Source organism: Chrysochloris asiatica, unplaced genomic scaffold (assembly GCF_000296735.1).
Source record: "Chrysochloris asiatica unplaced genomic scaffold, ChrAsi1.0 scaffold00415, whole genome shotgun sequence".
Classification (NCBI taxonomy): Eukaryota; Metazoa; Chordata; class Mammalia; order Afrosoricida; family Chrysochloridae; genus Chrysochloris; species Chrysochloris asiatica.
Genome location: NW_006408933.1, coordinates 1,553,014 through 1,569,731, shown reverse-complemented (window position 1 = coordinate 1,569,731; position 16,718 = coordinate 1,553,014). Strand labels below are relative to the sequence as shown.

Below are 16,718 nucleotides of genomic sequence, written 5' to 3'. Positions count from 1 at the left end.
TGGTTTTGATCTTTGAAATGAGACGTTTTAAAAAAAAAAGATTCATGATGTCTTGACCTCAAGATAATCACTACTGATACTTTAGTGTGTTTTTAGTGTTTTTTAAGTCCTTTTTTCCTTTCTATTATGCATGGGAGTATATATGTGTGCCTGTAAATATGTGTGTCGTATGTTTCTGTGATTGTGAGTCTGTATGTCTGTGTGTGATTGTGTGTGTAGTATGTGTTGTCTTTGAACATCTCTGTGTCTGTCTGTATCTTTGCATGAGTGTGTATGGTGCATTCTGCATTGTGTGTGTGTATGTATAGACCTATGTGCATATCTGCATATAAATATCATTGTGTATGACAACGTGTGCAACAAATATGTGAACAGTATATGAATGCCACTTCATACCTAATATATGTTATTTTTTGGAAGGAAATGCATCCTAAGTCAGGAATGCCTAAACCCTGCCATCATGTCCATAGATCTGGGCTTGAATGTGGGGACAGTTCCTGGCCCTTGGGGTCCGGTTCCCTTGGCACACCCCTGAACATGTCCCTTGCCTTTTCCAGGACGGCTGTTCTCAGTGAAGGACCTTGCACTCGCTACTGAGTAGCGACCATGGGCCTGCTCGCGTTCCTGAAGACCCAGTTCATTGTGCACCTCCTCATCGGGTTCGTCTTCGTGGTGAGCGGGCTCACCATCAACTTCATCCAGCTATGCACACTAGTCCTCTGGCCCATCAACAAGCAGCTGTACCGCCGGTTAAACTGTCGCCTCGCCTACTCGCTGTGGAGCCGTGAGTACCGCCTGAGCTTGGAAGAGGGGACCTGGCAGCAATTAGAGAGGGCACCTTCTATGCCACCCCCACACTGCCTGCCATGCCAGATTCCTTGAGAGAGGAGAAAGGGCATGCTTGGGAGGGCTTCTGTCCCAACTGTGGGAAATTGAGGGCCTGCTCGATGGGGCTGGCCCATAGACAAGTGAAAAGATGCTCAACCAAAAATTGCTCATTAACTTGAACCATATGAAGTTCTAACATGGGACCATGTCAATGGCAATTTTATTACTCTGGGTATTTAACAAATAAGCAAAGTAGAGACAAGAATCAACTCAGGTGGCTGTCATCTGGATGGATTCACCTGTTCGCCATACGTGGCCAGTCTTGTTTCACCTGCACACCTACCCAACCCCCAGATTATTTTGAAGTAAATCACAGAAGGCTGCTATTTCATTTGCAAATATTTCAGTTTGCATCTCTAAACAGAAAGTGTTTTTGCATCTCTCTGAATTAACTATATATGTGTATTTCTATATATGTGTTTGTACAAATTTGTGTGTATTATTCAAGATTAATTTTTTACTTGTCAGAGTGACAGATTTCAAAATTTAACTAACTCCCACTGTATAGGAGTCCCTGGGTGGCACAGACACTAGCTGAAAGGCTGGCCTCAGAAAAAAAGCCAAGCAATCCACTTCTTGAAAGTCTTCTGGAACGCACTTCTGGTCTGACACATGGGGGTGCCGTTGAGTCAGAATGGACTCATTGGCAACTAACAACAGTAACACCCATTGTCCACAGAGATGAAGTCACGCCCCGTGTGTTGGTGAGTGTAGAAAAGGGACATCTTTGGACAGACAGGAGCTATCCTGGTGTGGCGCTGTGGGCTAATGTGCTGGATCGCAAGGTCGGTTTGAACCTCAGTGTCGATGGTTCAAGCTCACCATCTGTTCCTTGGAAATCCTACACAGGGTCGCTGTGAGTTGGAACCAACTTGACAGCACTTCACAAGAACAACAATCATGTACAGTTATAATGGGTACCCCGTGATTCCACAAAATGAAAATATAACCTAGAGAGACAGCTACAGAGGTACCTCTAGTTATCCAGTGCTGCTCTATCAGAAATACCACAAGTGGATGGCTTTAAAGAACAGATTCATTTTCTCAGAGTTTAGGAGGCTAGCAGTGTGAATTCAGGAAGCCAGCTCTAGGGAAAGACTTTCTTTCTTGGCTCTTCTCCTCCTGGGTGATCTTCACGTGACTTGGCATCTCTCTTCCCCATCTCCGCTCTGCTTGCTTTTTAATCTCTTATATATCTCAAAAGATACCAACTCAAGACACACCCTATATTACTCCTGCCTCATTAACATAACAAAGAGCCCACTCACAAATGGGATCTAATGACAGGTTTGTTGTTGTTAAGTGCCATCAAGTTGATTCTGACCCATAGCGATCCTGTATAGGGTTTCCGAGAAGCAGCTGGTGAGCTTGAACCGCTGACCTTGTAGTTCAGACAGCTTTTGAAGTCTGGTGCATTAACCCACAGTGGCACACCAGGACTCCCACCACAGGTTTGGAGGCTAGGATTTACAATATATATTTTGAGGGGACATAATTCAATCATTAGCAACACATACATGCATACATATATACAAGGGAGCTTCAAAAAGTTCATGGAAACATTCCATCATTTTATTAAATCTGTTTTGTTCACAAACTTTTTGAAGCTCTTTCATATATATGCACGGCGTGTTCACTAAATCTTTTTTTATTTTAGAACAATATTGGCAGGACCCTAAAATCCTATTAATGGAGACTAAATTGTGCTATATGCACACAATGGGATTATATACAGCTATTAAAACGAGAACAGTCTCTGTTTATAGATAAAGAACTATCTTCAAAACACATTTTTAAGTAAAAAAAGGAAGTTATGTAGCATAACAACGTTCTACCATTTGTTTGTTTTTAATATAACATTGTACTATGTATATATGCGTGTACAGAAAATCCTGCAAGAAAACCGAGTGGTGATGATATTCAGGGAGTGAGGAAAGAAAAGGATTTTCTTTTCATACTGTTATACTGTTAAAAAAATTCTTTTCTTCGTTGTTTTGCATGAGAACTTTAAATAGATTCTCTTTTCAGTGGGCAACTGTGGGACAACGTAGCTATGCCTCTGCCCATCCCCTCCCAGTTCACGATCAGTGTCAGAGAAGGCTGCTGAGTAGAGGCTGGGGACGTCCTCGAGGCTGTGCTGTATGCCTGTGAGTCCCTGGTGTCCTCAGAGAGAGCAGTAGCTTAGCCCTTAGTTTTAAATTTGCCTTCTACACGTAATAGTCCAGCATTAAATTCAGATGGTGTGTCTAATAAATTGTATATTGCATTAGAAATTGTAATGGGTACTCATTGTAGTTTTATTTCCATCTTTTGAATATGTTAATATTTTTATAATTTTTTTTTTTAGCCTGGACTTGGTATCCTCCTAGCTCAGCCACCACCCCTCCCCCACCACCTCCACTGTACCAGCCCACTTTTGTAGAGCCAATGACTCCATATGTGACGAGACTATGCAGATATTTTAGAAGAAAGTGATTGCTTATCAGGAAAAAGATGTTGTTTTATCTGACTTTCATAACCATATATTTTAATTTTATGAAACTCAGTACCAGTTTAACATTTCACATTTGCTTACATGAGAAGCTAAATTCCTTTGCAGGGGTATTGTATAAGTTTCCTGTGGTAACATAAAACAAAATCTATTCTTTCACAGTCCTGGAGGTCCAAAGTGTCCTAAATCCAGGTGTCCACAAGGCCACACTCCCATCAGAGACTCTGGGGGGAATCCCTCCTTGCCTGGTGCAGCTTGTGGTAGTCATTGCCTCCATCTTCACAAGGTCATCTTCCCTGTGTCTGTGGTTTTCCTCTTCTGTCCCTTAGAAAGACACTTGTCATTGGATTTGGGTCCACTGGGATAATCCAGGAGGACCTCATCTCAAGATCCTTTAATTATATCTGTCAAGACCCTTTTGACAAATAAAGTAAAAAAAATAAATAAATAAAAATAAAGTCATAGTCACTGGGTGTGGTCAGGGCATGAGCCTAAACTAACTCTTTAAGGGTCACCATTCCACCCACCTCGTATGCATACGAAAGCTGGACAGTGAATAAGGAAGACCGTAGAAGAATTGATGCTTTTGAGTTATGCTGTTGGAGGAGAATATTGAAAGTGCCATGGGCTTTCTAAAGAACCAACGGATCTGTGTTGGAAGAAGTACAGCCAGAGTGCTCCTTGGAGGCCAGGATGGCCAAACTTCATCTCTCATACTTCGGACATATTGTCAGGAGGGACCAGTCACTGGAGAAAGATATCATGTTTGGTAGGGTGGAGGGTCAGAGAAAAAGAGGAAGACCCCCAGCAAGAGGGATTGGCCAAGTGTCAGCATCAGTGGGCTCAAGCTTGGCAACAATTGTGAGGTTGGCCCAGGACCGGGCAGTATTTTGTTCTGTTGTGCATAGGGTCACTATGAGTCGGTACCGACTCGATGGCACCTAACAATGACAACAACAACAACAATTCCACCCACAACAGGCCCATCATCTCAGGTCCAGGTTCGTCAGAGCTATACTCCTTGATCCCCAACTCTGAAATCTAGAGGTTTTGAACATAGAAAGTTTTTCATAAATTTGGTGTGGCTATATTCAGTGGCATAACCTAATCTGGACTAGTGTTGAGTCTGTTTGTAGCCTCCGTCCCTCTTAGTTTGCCTTTCCCTGGATTCTGCTGCAGAAACACTAGTGGACGATGCAGGTGCTGGCCCTGTTCCACCTGAGGTGGTGGTGTCATCCATGGCAGTGTTTGCTAGAATCAGAAACACTGGATTTCAGAGGTGTACTTGGTTGCAGATGCCACACTATTAAGCTACACTGACCATTTTAAATAAGAAAACAACAGCAAACCTCTCCCTACTTGGGGGGGAAGATAGTCATGGTGTGGTGCTGTAGTATAAGCACAGGACTGCTAACCACAAAGTTGGCAGTACAAATCCACCAGCTGCATCTCAGAAACCCTACACAGTGTCACTATGAGTCAGAACCTTCTCAACAGCACACAACAACAACAAAGATTGACATTTGGGTAAAAGAAGAATGAGTTGGTTCTGTTCGGGTTAAAATGATGAAATGATGTGAGAGGGACAGAGATGTGGGTGTCAGGACCAAGCACAGACACACAGGAAAGCACCACCTCTTGTCAACTGAACACAGGTGTCCTGTGAGGTCATAAGACCTGCTGAATTTGGGGGAGTTCTCCACTTGTTTCTTAAAATATACTTCCTGTTTTTAAGTCATTTCCAACTCAGGTTTCCACTTCAGGCACTTCAGGTTAATGCACTGGACTGCAAGGTTGGTTTGAACCTCAAGGTCAGCGGTTCAAGTTCACCAACCGCTTCTTGGAAACCCTATACACAGTCACTAGTTGTTGAAACCGACTCAACGGTTCTTAACAACAACAACAACATAGGATTTCCGAGGAGCATCTGGTGGATTTGAACTGCCAACCTTGGGGTTAGCAGTTCAGTGCTTATTCTACAGCACCACACCAAACTCCTTAAATAGACTGTTACTGTTAAGTGCCATCAAGCCAGCTCCAACTTGTAACAACCTGTATAGGGTTTCCAAGGACTATCTGGTAGGTTTGAACTGCCAACCTTGGGGTTAGCAGCCCAGTGCTTATCCTTCAGCATCACACTAGACTCTTTAAATATACTGTTGTTGTTGTTGTTGTTGTTGTTGTTAAGTACCATCGAGCCAGTTCCAACTTGTAGCAACATGTTTAGGGTTTCTGAGGTGCAGCTGGTGGGTTTAAACCACTGACCTTGTGTTTCAGAATCCAGTTGAGTTGCTATGAGTTGGAATTGACTTGACTTAATAGAAGGAAATCACCAGGCACCACTACATGGATTCAAGCAACCAACTTATAGGTTAGCAGTTTATCACAAGTCATTTGCGCCACTAGTGTCCTAGTGTGGTTTGTAGGATAAGCTCTGAACTGCTAACCACAAGGTCAGTGGTTCAAACCCACCAGCCACACCTGGCTCAGCGCCCATCCCCACCCCACCTCCAGGCATTGGGGTGAGATGGCCTGTAGTATGCTGACTCTCCCACCCCTATGTCCTTCCGTAGAGCTGGTCATGCTCCTGGAGTGGTGGTCTTGCACAGAATGCACCCTGTTCACAGACCAGGCCACAGTGGATCACCTCGGGAAGGAGCACGCGGTCATCATCCTCAATCACAACTTCGAAATCGACTTCCTCTGTGGATGGACAATGTGTGAGCGGTTTGGCGTGCTGGGGGTGAGCAACGTGGCCGGGACCCCAGGATGGTATTGGGGGGCTCCGGGGCCCAGAGTCTCCCAACAGGGGTCTCCTTACACCCCTGGGTCCTGTAAGTCAGCGTGCAGTGCTGATGGAAGAGGACTGAAAGGTAGCCCCTGCTGTGTGGATACTGACCTCCTCTCCCAAGATGCTTTTTCTTTCATTTCTTATCACAGACCTTTGCTTTCTGTGGTCCCTCCGCTTCAGTGCACTGGGTGAAATACGGTGGCACTGAGCCAGGAAAGAAATCCCATTGCAGCCTCTCTAGATCACTGCATTCCAGAACCATCTCATGAAACACCGTGGCCATGCACTGAGCCTGGAGTCTGCATACCAGCTGTGCTCTCACGATATGTGTGGGCACACCTCTGAGCCACCCAGCTTCAGTTTTCCCATCTACAGGATGGGCACATACACTCATGAGTAGTGTTGATCTGAATGGGCCCATGCTCAGGAGCTGGCCTCCCCATTCTCCAGAGCAGAGAATTTTTTCCACCAAAAATTTTGACAGCATTCATGGGCCATAAAAATTTACCAAATTAAAAATAAGCCTGCTCTGTTGGTTAAACATGTAATTAACTCATCCCTAACATTGCTACTGTAAAGATTTACAGCCTGGGAAACCCTGTACAGGGTCACTATGAGTTGGAACCGACTCCACGCGGCACATCACCAACCACCACCGATGTGATGGCTGGAGTCCTGGTGTTGGCGCTGTAGGTTAATGCACTAGACTGCAAAGTTGGTTTGAACCGTAAGGTTGGTGGTTAAACTCACCAGCAGCTCCTCGAAAACCCTTAACAGGGTCGCTGTGGGTCAGAGCCGACTTGATGACACTTAAGACCAACAACAGTGTGATGGCTGGAACCTATGGTTGCCTTGGCAGGACCAGACCAGGTGTTTCTGAGGGAGTTGTTTATATGGCCTGTGGACTGGATGTTCCTCACCTCTGCTCTAGTCTAGAGAATGCCCTGAAGCAAAAATGCCTCAACTTGCTGAGTGACACCAGGCAGGCCTCACTCAGACCTTTGCTGAGCCCGTGCGGCCTCCACGAGGCTCTGCCCAGCTCACCTGCTCCTGCTTGATGTAATATGCAAATAATTGTCATTCTCCTTCCTTTCCTTCAGAGCTCCAAAGTCCTCGCTAAGAAGGAGCTGCTCTACGTCCCCCTTATTGGCTGGACATGGTACTTCCTGGAGATTGTGTTCTGTAAACGGAAATGGGAGGAAGACCGGGAGACAGTGATCGCAGGACTGAAATGCTTGTCTGATTATCCCGAGTACATGTGGGTAAGTCACTCGTTGGCTCTGAAGGGCAAGAGTAAGGCCCCTGCCCACTCTGAGACGGCTAGTCCTTTAGGCCTTATTTTTAGAAATCATTACCAGTTCTTTGGAATCCTGGTTTGGTGCTGCAGGATAATGCACTGGACCACAAGATCGGTTTGAACTGCAGGGTCGGGAGTTCAAACTCACCAGCCGTTCCTTGGAAACCGTATCCAGACAGGGTTGCCATGAGTTGGAACCGACTCGACAGCACTTACAAACAACCAGTTCTTTAACATACCCAAACCCCACTCACAACTTTTAAAACTCCACCAGCACTACAAAAGGAGTGGGAGGGAAGAACACTGTCTTGGAAATGTGCAGCTGCCTGAGTTTTTACATGTATCTCCTATAAAGAAGCTTAGTTTGAGTAAACCAATTAAGTTCCCCAAATGAGCAGCCTCTTCTGCAAGAGTAGTTTTTCAAATAATGATTGAGCTCTCTAGACATGCAGTTAAGTCCCAGGGCAGATCTTAGTGGCTTTACAGTCTGTCCTTCAATCTCTACTTTCATTCCCTCCCACCAGTTGCTGGCAAGTTGACAGCAGGTATGTCAGAGTAGAACTATACTCCACAGTGTTTTCAAGAGCTGGTTTTCCAGAGGTAGGCTGCCAGAGAGGCTACCAGAGGGCTAGATTTTTTTTTCCAAGATGCCTCTGTGTGGACTCAAACCTACTACCTTTTGGTGAGTGGCCAAGCATGCTAACCCTTTGCAGCACCCAAGGACTCCTCTGCTTTAATTCACAGAAGATTTGTATTCCCTTGGAAACCGCCTTTGACTCCATGTCAGACGTGGCAGGGAGAGGGAGCATCTGACATTGTTAAAAGACAGCAGCAGTAGGTTCGCCTCTCAGTTTTTCTTTCTAGTCCTTCCTCTGCTCTCTGACTGCCGTTCAAGACCTGGCCCTCTGGTAGCATCTCTAGTTCTGATACTTTGTTGAATGGGTAAAAGGCCTTTTCTACTTTCCCATCAAATTAGAGGCACTTTGACAAAATGAAAACTTGCCTTTTGCTTCCTTTGAAAGTAATGAGATACAGGCAACTGTTCTGGACGTGAGATATGGTGATGTGGAGCAGACCTTGGTCCTAAAACAAGATAATTTTATTTCAAATGACACCATGTGCTTGTCACTGGAATGTCTCTTGATCTCTGTAAATTTGGTACAAAAACATATTGCTGTCCACCTCAGCCACAAAGGATTCAGAAGGTTCTGGGCCCGTAAGGCAGTTGGTGCCAGTATGCCTGGGCCCTGGGAACACCTGTGCATGCCGTTCATCCTGTGTCCTAGTTCCTGCTGTACTGCGAGGGGACACGCTTCACGGAGACAAAGCACCGCGTCAGCATGGAGGTGGCCGCTGCCAAAGGACTGCCCCCACTCAAGTACCACCTGCTGCCTCGAACCAAGGGCTTCACTACCGCAGTCCAGTGCCTCCGGGGGACAGGTAAGCAACATGGTCACTGACCCACACTCCTCTTGGGGCTCCAGAGCTGAGTGGAACTGAGAACAACAATTTGTTTTTTTTAAAAAAAATGAGCCAGTAGAAATTTCTCAGTCAGCTGTGTGCCAGGGGCAAGGGGGGCAGTGATTGGGGCCTGGCAGCCAAGCTTCTGTCTGCCCACATGGGTAGCACTGGTCTATAGCTCACTGTGGAGGGGAGGGAGCTCCATGTCTCCCAGGTCACTCACTGGCTTTGTCTCTACAGTCACCGCTGTCTACGATGTCACGCTAAATTTCAGACAGAACAAGAACCCATCTCTGCTGGGGATTCTCTATGGGAAGAAGTATGAGGCCGACATGTGTGTAAGGTGAGCATAGGTGGGGTCCCTGCCCTGGATCTGCCCTCCCCCTCTGAGCAGATATGTATGTATCTGTGTGTGTGAGTGTGTATCATCGGTGTGTGTATCTGCGTGTGTATGATGTGTTCTGTGTAGAGAAGGTAGGAAACAGGCCCACCTGCTCCTGCCCACCATAGCCCCAACACCTGTGGAGCCTAAGCCAGTACGCCCTCCGCGAGGCCTAGAGAGCTGGATGCCTTCTCTTGATTGTACGGCCCCACCTCCTTCCCATGCACTCTACGGGCACAGGCCCTGTACCCCATGGAGCCCCAGTAGTGGTTAAGATGTTCCCTCTATCCAGGACGTCCAGACAATGGAGGACAGATATGAGAGTACTGACGGCAGCCTGAGGCAGGCCAGCAAGTGCCCCATGAGGGCAGGATGTTCCAGACGCTCCATGAAGGTGTGGCTCATGCCCACTGGAGGGAACATAGAGGTTTCATGAGAGAGGCAGCATTGGGGCTAAAGCTGAAGTACAGACCAAGATTTCTTGTACAGGCCAAGCTGCCCTTCCGAGAGAGACACCCCATCCTGTCTCTGTATCCAGCTCATGGACATGGCTCCCACAGCCCACCAGCAGTAGACTGAGAAGAGAGAGGCCTGCAGGGTTTTGCCCAGCTGACAGCAGCAGCGGCTTTTGAGTCAGTCCTCTATCGATGAAGACTCGACTCTGGCTGGTGAGAGGCAGAGCTATGTGGGCAGGGGACCAAAGGTACACCTGGAGCACCCAAGAAGTAAAACTAGTCCAAAGTAAGAAAGAAGAGTTGATGCCTGGAATCAACAAGTCCAGCGGACCAGTGGAACATGGGAGCATCCATCTCCATGACTCAGAGATCAGAAGAATTAGATGCTCATAATAGTCTTTATCTGCTGCACTCACCATTCCCACACATATAAATTGTCTCTGTCTTCCCTTTTCATGGGGCCAAGCAGAGCACCAGGCAGGCTCCAGAGGACCCAGGTGAATGAATACCAATGAGAAATTACTATGATTTCCATTTGTTGTCAGAAACCGAGAGTAAGACTTGAACCAGAAAAGCAAATAGCATGATAATTGATTTTTTCCCTTTTCCCCCTTTTTAGTTTGATACCATCTAGTGTTCACCTTGTTTTTAACCTTGTTTATCATCATCTCAATCAAATAGGAGGTTTCCTGTGGAAGAGATCCCACTGGATGAGAAGGAAGCGACTCAGTGGCTTCACAAACTGTATCAGGAGAAGGTAGGGGTGCTCAGTAGTGCCTCAGAGCACTGGCCTCGTGGAGAGGTGTGGAAGGAGGAGCACAGCTGGGCAGGGCAGGCACGGGGGGCCTCCTGTGGAGGGAAAGTGGGCTACCTCTCTCAAGCACTTCTCTCTGGTCCTTCTCTCTTTTCCGAAGGTGTGCTTTCCTTTTGAGAAATCAACATACTAGGGGAAGTATGAAGGAAAATGTAATGTTTATGTAACTAGGCCTGATCCCATTTCGTCCCATTTGTTTCATTTTTATACATGTAAAAGAAAGCACAGGCATGTAACAGATGTGTATTATAGATTTATAATAGACACAACACTGAGTCCCACCTTGTCTCCATACATAGCCCATGTCCTAGTCTCCTGGTGCTAATGCAACACACATATCACAAGTGGGAGGCTGAAAAGAATGAATATGTATTGTCTCAGTGTTTTAGACGTTGACATTTCAAACCAGAGTCTTGGCTGTATGGGTTCCTCTGTGAGCCTTTTCCCTAGTCTCTGATGTCTGCTAGCAATTCTTGTCAATCCTTGATGTTCCTTTGCTTGTAGATGAACCTCATATGGCATCTTCTTCCTGTGTGTGTGTGTGTGTGTGTGTGTGTGTGTGTGTGTGTATCTGTGTCTATTCTGGTCTTTTTGTTAACTCAAAAGTGATTAGGTTTCAGAGTCACCTGGTACTGGTATGACCTCAACTGATTTATAAATTACATTATGAAAGGGGATTACATTATATAATAGAAGGTAATCTGCTTCAACCAAGGTCAACTAATTTAATCACATATAACTACTCCATAACAGCAACTAGACTAGCGTTTGACCAAACATCTGGGAACCAAAACCTTACCAAGTTGACACCTAAAATTAACCATTACAACATGACTCATCCCGACACACACTTACACTCTGTTACATACACACAAATACACAGTAAACCCAAGGCTGTTGAGTTGATTGCAACTCATAGCACCCCTATAAGACAGAGTAGAAAGTACCCCCTAGGGTTTCCAAAGCTGTGATCTTTATGGACGCAGACTGCCTTATCTTTCTCACCCAAACATAGGTCATTCCATTTCTGTTTCAGCATTGTGGAGGCTAAATAAACAAAATCCTACCCGTATTAAACACATCATATGAGGGGGATTCAAAAAGTTTGTGGAAATTTTCCCTTTTATCTTTCACTTCTATTTTTCCACAAACTTTTTTGAAGCCACCTAATACCTGCCAAATATCCTTTAAAAATACATGGAGACACTCTCAAGAAAATGCAAGCAATCTCCAGGAGGTGACATGAAAACCAGGGCTTTTATCCTAAGAGCTGAGAATGAAAGGGGATTACATTATATAATAGAATATATTATATATCTCCACTAGTGGAGTTTGCTGGTCCCCATAACCCAAAGTCTGACTCTTGATGCCTATGTGAAAACAGAAGAGTCTGATATCATTCACGGCAGGAAGTTGAAACCAAAAATTCCACAGGAAAAGGAGAACCCTCTAAGAGTTTGACTGTTAAAAAATTTAGACAGGAAAAGAGAAAAAAAAAGCAAAATGGAGGAAACTGACTTCAAACCTATGCAGTCCACAATTTCCACAGGTAAAGCTACTGAAGATGAGCATATTATCAAAATACAAAACACATGGGAAGAAAAGCAAATCCATTATGGAAAAGTAATGACAGACACAGCAAGCTGGAAAAGTAAACCCTCCAAGAGTCTCATCTAATAAAACTGTTGGGTAGAGGCTAAAATAAGTATGCTTAAAATGATTCATCGCAAAAGGAGTTGGGGAAAAAGAACAAGATCTATGAAAACATAAAACAGATTTGAGAAAAACCAAGTAGAACTTAGAAGTGTAAGAAATGTAGTAACTGACAGTAAAATCAATTGAATTAAATAGTAGATTCGATACAGCTGAAGAGAGAAGTCATAAACTGACAAATGTATTTAGGAAATAACTTTCAATGTGACACACACAAAGAAATATTAAAAACTCTTAAACATAGAATTCTGTAGTATCTGGCAGGCACTTCTTCAGCCATCCCATGCTGTTGGATGGGTGAAATACATCCAGTTTCCACTGTGTAACATGCTCTGGTTATAACTTCTCTTGAGAATGACTGGCTAGTCTCTGACCCATGTCCTCACATAGCGTATCCCTCCCGCTAACCCTACAGCTAGTTACCATCATTATCCATACTTGACAAATGAGGAAAACAAGTTTAAACACCTGTTTGTGGTGAGGCCAGGATCTGGTCCCACACCCTTGGACTCCCAGCTCATGACGGACTGTCGCCCATGCCACCTCTCACTTTAGAGGAGTAACGTGATGTGACCATCACTGTTAATCATGCTGTTTGAGGGTGCCTTTATGTTTGAGGCATGATCTTGATCAAATGTACAATTTTTCTTCTTTGACTGCTCGGTTATTTAGGAAAATTGCTGGGTCAAAAGGGTTTGTACTTTTGTAAACTTCTGATGCTTACCAAAGCTCTTCTGAAAAGACAGTCAACTTAATCACCCACATGCTGTCGTTGAAATTTGACCAGTTTTTATAAGGTGGCATTTTTAACGTTTATTGCTAGCAATTATTTTTCTCCTGTGTTAAAAGAACAATGTCAAAAGTAACTTCTTTTTTTTTTTTTTTTTTTAATTCTTCCAGGATGCATTACAGGAGATGTATAATCAAAAAGGTGTATTTCCAGGACAGCAGTTTAAGCCTGCCAGAAGGCCGTGGACCCTCCTGAACTTCCTCTTCTGGGCCACCATTCTCCTGTCTCCTCTTTTCAGTTTTGTTTTAGGCGTCTTTGCAAGTGGATCCCCCCTCCTGATCCTAACATTCTTGGGATTTGTTGGAGCAGGTAATGAATGTGAAGAATGACAATAGCTCACTTTTGGGGGGTCTTGCTGTGTATCAGGCACCATCCATAGGACTTGACCACCTATCACAGTTACCCTGTGGATGGGGGCATAAAAAAAAAACAACAAAAAACAAACGGAAAGTAGTTGTCATCAAGATGATTCTGACTTCTGGCTACCCTGTTTGTCAGTGTAAAACTGTGGTCTGTAGGCGTTTTAGTGGCTGATGTTTCAGGTGTGAGTCATTAGGCCTTTCTTTCGAAGCAGACTCAAACCACCAAATTTCCCATTAGGAGCCAGGTGCTTAACTGTTTGTGCCACTCAGGGACTTGGGTCACCTGTGAGGTTGGCACTGTTTGCTCAGGGCTTGATGACAAGGAATCTCATCATGTTAACCTGAACCTTTCCTGCCCTCAGAGTCCAGGGTCTTGCCACTATGCTGCAAGCCTTGAAACATCATAGAGGTCACAACCAGACCCAAGGGTGTATCTTCAGAAAGACAGCCTACCTTTCAGCATTCTGGACTGAAGTTGTGTCAACATTTAGTGAGAACATTGTTGAAAATTCTTGGTTATTCTGCCAGTATTTTGACTTTGGGAAGCTTGGGGTGAAGGTTTTCCCAGGACGTTCTCCCAACTCGGTAGCTATCTCTGAGCTCTTAGTGACTGCAGCATTGAGTGCCCAGTGCCTGGTTCTCATGGGGCTCACAAATACTTATGAATGAATGAGTGAGTGCCCAGGCTGTCCTGGTGCTGTGAGTAAGGTCTTGTATCACCAGAGTGCTGACCTCCACTGTGTACCCCGTCCTAGACATTCCTTGTAAATTGATGGGTGTTACCTGGTGTGACACTACAGGATCAGCACTGGGCTGTGAACCACAAGGTCAGCAGTTCAAACCCACCAGCTGCTGCTCAGAAACCCTTTACAGGGTCGCTGTGAGTTGGAATTGACTCTGTGGCACTTAACAACATGTAGATGGAGTGTTTACGTAGATGGTTACACTCCAGTTGTCTCCGCGCCTCCCTTACCCTTACTTTCTGTCTGCCAGAGCATGGTGGGAAATGAGGGGAGGCCTGTGACCACCACTGGCCTCTCATATTGGACCATAGGTTGTTTGGAGTTTGGGGTCCTCCTCCTATTTGTATTCTTATCCCGGATAGGACAATCTAAACTGTGTCTCAGCGACTTGAGTCTGTCTCCTGGTTCCATCTCAGCCACATGTTGGGAATCTGGCATGTTGGGTCAGTCCCCACTGAGGAATAAGATGGGACAGGCAGTAAAAGGGAGGATCTGGTGGAGGTGATGGGAGAATGTGGTATCAGATCTTCACCAAATGGGGTTGTGGGGCGCCAGGGGATCCTCCAGGGAAGCTGAGGAAGGGTGGGGCATGCAGACAGCCCGCCCTGGAGTGGAGACCAGAAGAAGGTGGGTTCTGGGAGCGTCTTACCCTCCCTGGCAGCACAGTGAGCTAACATGTCTCTCACTCTCTCTCCTTTCCTTCAAGCATCCTTTGGAGTTCGAAGACTGATAGGGGTGACCGAGATAGAAAAAGGCTCCAACTATGGAAACCAAGAATTTAAGAAAAGGGAATAATTAACAGAACGGCTACGATGGAACACACGTAATTGATGGTGGTATCCAATTAACTCAATTAAAAACAGAACAACATACACAGAGAGAAAAAAGAGACACTTAGAAACTATTTTTCATATTAACTGGTGACTAATATTAACAAATAAAACTTGAGCCAAGAGTAAAGCGCTCGAAAGGACTGACAGAGGAAGACCATCTGCCCACCTGGCCAGGCCAGATGTCCCCTCAGGGGCCAAAGTGGGCTGCTAGGAGGGCGGCACTGGCATGCTGGGGGAAGGCAGTCTCACACCATCAGTCTCGTGGAGGTCATCTTTCAAGAACTCTGCTTGCGAGAGGGAGCTTTCGATGCTTCCTCTTCTTAAACTTAGATCTAGTTTTGGGTTTTTTTATCCCTTACTTCAGGAACTTACCCTAGCCCCTCGTTTTCCCCCCTGCACCCCTGGAAAACTGTCTCTCAATGAATTTTCTGCTATCCTCCTGAGGATGGATTCAAATGGGTCCCAGAGCCCCACAGAGTTTGTCCTGCCCTGCTTGGTGGTGTGCTGTGGCTTCTGGGCCATGTAGGGCAGGGGTGTCGTGGAGAACCCTTTCTTAGTGATAAGCACATATGAATGTGAATCAGAGAGATTCCTAGCAAATCCGCTTTTCCTTCCCATCCCATACCTGGGCTCAACAAACAGAGACGGCCCCTTCCCTGTGTGTAAATACCTTAAATCTGTTTTTAAAGTGAATGAGACCCTGAGACCTCAGTGAAATGTGGAGTTCCTCATGTATTCTAGAGTCCCTGTACCCGCTCTTTCCCACCATGGCCCTCACGCGCTTGGCCCCTCTGTGTCAGCTCCTGGGGAAGCCACACTGGGTGGGTGTGTGTGTGACCATGGCCTTCGCAGGGACTCTGCAGATGGCTTTTAAAAATATAATGCCACCTTCGAGCCTATTTCTTTTCAAGGTAGAGAAGACCTAACACTGGGCTAGCTGACTTTTAGAGATGTTATTTTTGTTCCGTGGTAACATGCTGATGGCGCTTAGCTTCCTGGTGAAGATTAGAGCTGCCGGGCAGTTTTCCTCCTCTCCTCCTCAGTTCCCCCTGGAGATATGTTGCAGGTGCTGAGGGGGGTGGGAGGGCAAAGTGGGGAGGCCCTCTCTTCAGGCAGGGGTCAGCAACAAGGCAGCCTGGGCTGTACCCAGCATTCAGGGGCCACATGTATGCTCTCCATCTAAATGGCAGTCTTCAAGGGGCTTCCCTGAGTCGCAATCTGTGCTCTCCAGAGGGCACATTGAATGTAGGCTTTGTCTGAGTAGGGAGCTGAAGGGGCAGGGAGAGACGTCTGAGCCCCTCAGGGTTTCCCTGCCTGGGACTCAGGCTCATACTCAGATAATTATGACACTGACTCCCCCAATCGCATTCAGTTTGTTTTCCTTAAACTTTCCACTTGATTTTGTGTTTTGAAGTCACACACTGCTCATCTTGTCTAATAAGGAGAAAACAAATAATGGTGTTTTCCCTGATGTGTTGTAACCAGCATTGTGAATATGGACAGGTTGACTTTTCTAGGGACAAAAACGGGCATGAAGGAAATGAAAAACTAAGTGGAAAAAAAGGCGTTCTAGACTGGGCCCGAAGCATGTTTTTGGAGACTGCACATAGTCTTACGGTGAAGGTTCTGTGGACTCTGGAGGGGCTGCCTGTGATGGGGGCGTCGTGAGCACCTAGGTACTCACAACCAGGCCTACTC

At 45.7% G+C, this 16,718-nt stretch overlaps 1 protein-coding gene across 1 annotated transcript; it reads left to right on the top strand.

Annotated features, from left to right (window-relative positions):
• The first annotated feature begins 606 nt into the window (after positions 1-606).
• AGPAT3 (1-acylglycerol-3-phosphate O-acyltransferase 3) lies at positions 607-14,982 on the top strand. The gene is made up of 8 exons (XM_006876787.1): positions 607-784; positions 5,953-6,122; positions 7,271-7,432; positions 8,754-8,907; positions 9,169-9,271; positions 10,447-10,522; positions 13,193-13,391; positions 14,894-14,982. The coding sequence occupies exons 1-8, from the start codon at positions 607-609 to the stop codon at positions 14,980-14,982; spliced, it is 1,131 nt and encodes a 376-aa protein (XP_006876849.1).
• Positions 14,983-16,718: the final 1,736 nt, after the last annotated feature.